The 7,841-nt window shown below is 36.2% G+C and overlaps 1 protein-coding gene across 1 annotated transcript in view; it reads right to left on the reverse strand.

The window, feature by feature from the left end:
- The window catches only part of LOC106877390 (lipid scramblase CLPTM1L), a 48,072-nt gene that overhangs the window by 10,508 nt on the left and 29,723 nt on the right, over positions 1-7,841 (reverse strand). Inside the window, exons 11-13 of the mRNA XM_014926285.2 lie at positions 5,920-5,970; positions 2,474-2,556; positions 1,408-1,442 (exon numbers count right to left, since the gene is read on the reverse strand). Of these exons, the coding sequence (XP_014781771.1) occupies positions 1,408-1,442; positions 2,474-2,556; positions 5,920-5,970 (169 nt within the window). The remainder of the gene's footprint in view (positions 1-1,407; positions 1,443-2,473; positions 2,557-5,919; positions 5,971-7,841) is intronic.

Genomic DNA, 7,841 nt, shown 5'->3' on the forward strand with positions numbered 1-7,841 from the left:
ATATATATACGACAGGATTCTTTCAGTTTCTGTCTACCAAATCCACTTACAAGGCTTTGGTCAGCCCAAGGCTATAGTAGAAGACACTTGCCCAATGTGCCATGCAAAGGGACTGATCCCAGAACCATGTGGTTGGTAAACAAGCTACTTCTCACACAGCCACTCAATGGTTGAGTTTCTTGAAAAATTTCACTTATAATTTTGTCATACACATATGTGATTGATAATATAAGGTAAATAACTTATTTGCTGGCACATAAGATACGTTTTTTTCCAAAAACGCATCATCATCATCATTTAGCATCTAACCCATGCTGGCATAGGTTAGACGGTTTGACTGAAACTTGTAAACTGGAGAGTTAAATGTCTTAAAACAATCATCCTGAATCCAATTGGAGAAGTTGGACCTATGCTTGGAGTTCATCTGATATACCCATGCATCTTTATACCATCGAATACAATAATAGTTTTCTATATTTTTTTTAATTCTTAACTTTAAGACAGTTCTGGTTTGTTTTTTTTCAAAACATTCCATGTGAAGGTCAGGTCAAGCCAGATATAGGGGCATGCACTGTTGCAGTACATTGCTGCATCCACCATTTGTCAGTATTCCGTACTCCTGGCAGATGACACCATTGCACTACTCAGGTGGCAACCCTCCAACCCATCCTGTCTTCCAAGGTTTTCCCCATATGACATGTTATATATGCAAAGGAGGTATTTCCCCAGAGGAGAGAAATTGATGGGTCTGTTTAGGTAGTAATTGCTGGTCAGGGTTTTATGAGTTCAGTATGCAGCCCCTACATCAATCTTTTTTAGTCACCTTTTACAACACTCGGAGGAAATGTCAGGTCTATTCTTTGGCATGCTGGTTCTCACACAGCCAGGTAAAGTCGACTGATACTTTTTTATTTTGTCTTATGTGCACAACAAAGACAAAAAAACTAAGAACTGTTATTTTACACCAAATCCTAAAGGACATTCAGATAATTGGGAAAGATTCAATCACTAACATGTTTCAACTATAAGTTCATAGATGTACTCTTTCTTCTCAATCCCCTTTTCATCGTGACAGTGGTGGACTCTGCTCCTCTGAAGTAGTTACCAGTTTACTCTAGCTACCAACTAGATCCAGCAACAGATCCTTAACTCAACATGGCAGCTCAGCATTCTAGAAATAGCATCCAAACGCCCTCAAATAATTCCCTGCTGTCTTAAAACTGGAGACATTGGATAAGATAGTTCTAGAAGAACCAGCCAAGAAAAAAATTTTTTAACCAGATATATTTAAGTCAACAGCATATAACAAACCAGCATAAACAAATAAACACTAACAACAGTGTTTCAATAAGACTGCAGCAGTCTCACTATAAGATAAAAAAGAAGTGAAAACAAAAATTATCTTACCATTTACTAGAGAATTGATGAACCAGGAATACCAACTGAAATTACAAAAATAGCTTTGTCTTAATCAAACCATAAAGGCAATAGAATCAGAAAGAAAAACAAAATCAGAAAATTATTTAAAGAGAACAATAGTAAAGGGAATGCTTGACATTAGAAAGGGCATCCACCCACAGAAACCATGTCAAAGCAGACAGAAGAACTCCAACTAGCCAGCTCCAGTCAAACTGTCCAACCCATGCCAGCATTGAAAATAGGCATTAAATGAAGATGATGATTTTTATATATACATATACATATACTCACACACACAGACACACACACACATATATCAATAAGGGGAATGCTTGCATGGCCTAGTGGTTAGGGTGTTGTACTCACACTTGTGAGATCATGGTTCTAATTTCTGCATTGTGTTCTCGAGCAAAACAATTTCATGTTACCTCAGTTCACTCAGCTGTGAATGAGTAACCCTGCTTCAAACTGGCATCCCATTCAAGGCAAGTGTGTTGTGATATCAGTCACTTTTACACCTTAGAAAACAGATTAATTGGTCGTATGAGTTTTACAGCTCAGGACAGACATACCATTTGAATACTTGCACTCATTGGAACAAAAAAGTAAGAGTGAAAGGTAGCTGTACACAGGATGGGAGAGGCAGCAGGAAAAGCCTTTTGTAAGAAAGAGGAGTTAAGCTGGAAGCTAGAAGGAGATGATGAACAGTGATTTGGGCACCCCTACTGACCCACCAATGGGAAGAGGTGTTACAATTCAAGGTCAAAACTCATGCTGGTGCCACATTAAAAGCACCTAGACACTCTGTGGAGTGGTTGGCATTAGGAATGGCATCCAACCATAGAAACCAAGCCCAAACAAACAAATGAATCCTGGTGCAGCACATGGCCTCACCAGCTCCAGTCAAACTGTCCAACCCATATCAGCATGGAAAACAGACATTAAATGATGATGATGATGATAATTTCTATTATATTTTAATTATGTATGCATTCATTTATTTATTTATCTATTTATTTATTTATTGTAAAAGAAATCAACATCAGATTCTTACCTTTTATATTGGATGTATATTAAGGAATATATAGCACCACATATACACAGAGGATAGAGTACATATGACAAATACTTCATAGCCTGAAGAAAAAATTAAAATGATGAAGGAAAAGATTTGTAAATGAATTCTGAACGATAAAATAATGAAACATATAAAGTATGAAGTGGGCCAAAATACCTTTTGCTGAAATACATTATTTACTCATATTCACCTTTTGTAAATTGAGGGTATGCTCCCACATATCTTCACCACTGACTTCTCCCTCTCTCTCTCTCTCTCTCATTTGCTCACTCTCACTCATTTTCCAGCTAGAGGTAACCATGTATCTTGTCTAATGCAAGACACCTGCTTCTGTCCTTCTATCATACTTTAACCTCTCCTCAACAGGCACAAAACTACCTTACTAAAAGTTACACCCCACCACCCTAGTCAAGAGGTCTTGTCTTGCAAGTTGTTCAGTGACCTCAGTGTTGCTGGTGCCATGGAAAAAGCACCCAACCCAATACACTCTGCAAAGTGGTTGGCATTAGAAAGGGCATCCAGCCACAGAAACCATGCCAAAGCAGACAGAAGAACTTGCCCCAGTCCTCCAACTAGACAGCACCAGTCAAACTGTCCAACCCATGCCAGCATTGAAAATAAGCATTAAATGAAGATGATGAATTTTATACATATATACATATACTTACACACACACACACACACACATATATATATTGCACAAGTAGAATGGTGTAAAAGTGCTCAAAATGACACCACATTTTCCATTACTTTTCCATTATTGGATTCATCTGGATTTGTTGATGTACTAATATATTAATAATAATAATAATAATAATAATAATAATAATAATAATAATAGAACATGGTCAAACAACTGTTCTGTTAAGGCTGAAAGAAATCGACCTTGTTTGTAATAAATTTTGGACCTGGGTTTGCACCTGTGAACAAATTTCACTCCTGCACTTATGAAAACACTTTCAGTTAATGAAATTTAATTTTTAATATACAACTCAAAGATATGATGACAGAACAAGATATTTGATACTTCATTTTATCTAGATAGATAGTATAGTGTTTTGAGTTTAAATTCTAGCAAAGTCATTAAAAAAAAAAAAACAATAGTAGCGTACATACTTAGAACACAAAACTTGAGAGGAAATGTGATTATTAATGGAGTTATCTCCCTTGCTAACGAAACCAATTAGAATTATTTCCCTTAAAATCTTCACAATTGCTGTCACAACGTGCGATAGAACAAATCTTTTATATTCTACCCTTTACTTGTTTCATTCAGTGAGCTGCGGTCATGCTGGAGTACAGCCTTGGTCGAACAAATCAACCCCAGTACTGTTTGTTTTGTAAGTCTGGTATTTATTCTATCAATCTCTTTTGCCAAACCACGATATTACAGGGACATAAACAAATCAACAGTTGCTAACTAAACAGTGGGGGACACACATATACACACACACACAAACACATATATATATATATATATATATATATATATATATATATGTCTACCTGTCTGTCTGTCTGTCTATAATGTGTGTATATATATATCCCTGTTGTAAGTAGTTTTTTTCAACTTTATATTTTCTGACGCGACTCTATCACTTTCTCTACCTCTCGTTCTTCCTCTGTTACTACTACGTATCTCTCTTTACTCCTCTCGTTCTTCCTTCTGTCACTACTATATTTCTCTCTTCCTCCCGTTGCTCACCTATTCTTCTACTTCCTCCCCTTGTTTCTCCCTCTACCACTCTCTCTCTCTCTTCCTTACTCCTCCCTGGTCACATGCTTCCGGTCACTAATCCTTTTCTTCCTTGACTATCACCGAGCAAACACGCGAACTTACTTCGTCCCGGCTTTAAGTTTGTGCCTCACAGCGTTCATATACACATAATTTTCCGTTTGTTTTCCTGTCTTGTTTTTTGTCCGCCACTACATTCCTCCATGGCACAGGTTTAATTTGTGTATACAAATTTAATTTGCGGTCCATGGGAAGAGCCATTTTAACGATGCGTCCTGCCCAACTCTTCGAAACGCCGGTGTTAAAATGGGGATAGCTGATGAAGGAAAATGTTCTCTATGTGGTTTGTGTTTTCTGTACTCTGGTTATTATTATTTTCTTGTCTACGTTTTGTTTGCAATGTCCTGTACCCAGATATGCACCTATATATACAGGTAGACGTAGGTATGCACATACCTGTACGTATATATGCATATACTCATTTATTATTTGTTTTATATATATATATATATATATATATATATAGGTAATCTTCAAGTTTAGGGATGTAAAAAAAATTAATTAAAATATTCAAGATAAGTAACTGAACCCTTACCAGTATTATCCGTACTATGTTTATAAATAAATCACACACGTGATTTGATTGAAGTTAACTGTTTATATATAAATGACACACGTCATTGAATATCATAGTACCGGCTGAGAGATCGAAAATGCCTTGTGGAAGACCGGCTGCACAACAACTTATTGTTCCTGAAAATGAAATACTCACTTGTGAATTAATATTAGAAGAATATTGGAATATTAGTGAGTTATGCAGCAGCTCAAGACACAGAATGTAGTTGCTTATCTACTGCTGGTGCAAAGATATAATGCAAAAAACACATTGTAGATGAGTGTTCTCTTAGCCAGGGACATCGGATGAATTATTTTCATCTTATCTACATGAATTTCCATGGCGGAATTCAATCCCAAAAGAAAAAAACATTTGCTTATTTTTTGGCTGCCATTGCTGAAGTGTATAATGTTGAGTAGGTGAATTTCTAGAACTGCATGCTGACTCTTGAATAAATATCTAATAATATCTGTTGAATTTCATTATCATTTCCATCGACAAAGTTCTCTCCTTCCGTTGCATGCTGTTTTAGAAAAAAAAAACACGTGTGTGGTTTATTTATAAACAGCTAAAAGAAAATGGATAATACTGGTAAATCGTTCAGTTATTTCCCTTGAATATTTTTATTTACTTTTTTACACCCCTAAACTTGAAGATTACCCTATATATATATCTATATACATTATAGACAGACAGACAGATGGGTAGACACAGACAGACATGCTGGACTTCCACACAGTTTCCGTCTACCAAATTCATTCATAATGCCCAAGACATTTACCCAAAGTGCAGTGCATTGGGACTTAACCCAAAGCCACATTTTTACAAAGCAAGCGTCTTAGTCATGCTTGTTTTCCATCACCATGATTTGTATTCTTAAGTTCTAGATCTTGCACAACTCTGAAGAAGGCTGTAGTTGCAGCCATGCCAGTTTTTTATAGAGTGTATCGAAAACTACATTATCTATGTCTTCTTTCTTTTGCTTTTGTGACCACAGAGCCTACTAACCAGATGCAGACAAACACTTGTCCATGATTTAAATAAATACAAAATATTCCAAATGAGACTCACCTCAGAATCAAATTCATTAGTTTGTTTTTCTTTATCTGATACTTTTCCAAACTAGGAAGAAAAAGAAACAGAAATGAACATTAGAATTAACAAAGAGTCGTCATCATCATCATCATCATGAATTTTTTTTTTTTTTTTTTTTCCAGAGAAAACACTTTTCAGCATTTATTTATGGCTCTTTACATTGAGTTCAAATTCTGCCAAGGTCAACTTTGCTTTTCAAGATCAATAAAATGCAAGCACCAGTCGATGTAATCAACTAGACCCCTTCCCCACCAAATTTCAGGCCTTGTACCTTTAGTAGAAAGGATTATTATTATTATTATTATTATTACTTATGGCTTCCTTTCATTATAACTTTATTTCAGCTGCCTTAGTACTGGACATCCTCCGGAGGCCAAGAATAGCAAGGGCACTTTTGTTTTGCTATGCATGCTAAAATTATCACCACATTTATTCCATTTTAGGAGAGTGCTTTCCGTAGTATATGGGCTGTACCCATCAAAGTTATTTTTTGTTGTTCACGGAAATTGGAGTTATCAAGGAGTTGCTTAATATACTTCTCAGCTCCCTTCTTTATCATTCGCAATGCACCAATTATTACTGGTATTATCGTAGTAATAAGCTACCACATTTCTGTGATTTCAATTTGCAGATCTTTATAGTGAGAAAGCTTTTTGTATTCCTTTCTTGAGATATTTTGATCTTGTGAGACAGACATAGCTATTAACAGACAAGTTCCTCTGTTGTAGTCGTTAATCACAATGTCTGGTTGATTGGAGTCAATTTTTCTCTCTGTTTGTATTGAGAAGTTCCAAAAGATGGTGACATCCTCAGGACAGTGCCTGTATCACTTATCATGAGATTTAATTTTGTAGTATTTACAAGCATTCCAGTGGATGTACTGCCCTAGTCTCTCATATCTTATGAGGTGCTCCTTTTCAGCGAGGACTGAGCAGCCAGAAACAACATGATCAATTGTCTCTGTGAATATTCTGCAAATTCTGCACGAGGGGTCATATCTGTCTTTAAGGACGTTTGCATAGTAGTTTCTGGCAGGTAAGTTCTGATGTTGCGCTACAATAACAAACCCTTCTGTTTCCCCTTTCAAACCTGTCCCTTGGTGTGTTAGATTTTGATCAATATCTGGTTTCACTCTGTTTCTATTGTATTGACTTGTACTGTCCACAATCATTTTATATAAACCCTCAGTGGTTAATAAAGGGATAGGTCAACAAAACAAGTACCATTTGAGTAATGGGGTCAATGTAATCAACTAACCCCATCATCCAAATGTCAGGCCTTGTATCTGCAGTAGAATTATTATCAATATTCACATACACGCACATATATATATATATATATATATATACATATATATATACACATGCACACAAGTTCTTGCCACAGAGCCACGCATGCACCTATAATTAGTTGAAACGACATTTAAGCAATACTGTTTTCCTAGCGTTCCATTATTTTCCAGCAGGTACAGTTATTCCGTACAGAAACTTCAAAAAGCAGAAGCTAAAACAATATTTGCTTGTGCAGTGAGCAATGAGTGATGTGTCAAATTCATAACAAGAGCAAAGAAAATTTAGTATTCAGATCCACTGATATCTGACCTTGATGACATGTCACATTTCTCGTAATGGTAGGAAAGCCCACCAATACAACCATCACAACCACCACTACTGCCACCACCACCACCAGACACCACCACCAGACACCACCACCAGACACCACCACCACTACCACTGCTACCACCGCCACTACCATCACTGAATCACACAATCTTGTTTTCTTTCCGATTGTTTTGTTTTTTTCTTTTATGAATGCATCAACTTTTCTAACACCTTTATGTTACAAATTCTAAAGGGTTAAGACAACAGTACTTTGGTTTCAAATCATTATAAAAATAT

The sequence above is a fragment of the Octopus bimaculoides genome, chromosome 20 (genome assembly GCF_001194135.2).
Source record: "Octopus bimaculoides isolate UCB-OBI-ISO-001 chromosome 20, ASM119413v2, whole genome shotgun sequence".
NCBI classification, from domain to species: Eukaryota; Metazoa; Mollusca; class Cephalopoda; order Octopoda; family Octopodidae; genus Octopus; species Octopus bimaculoides.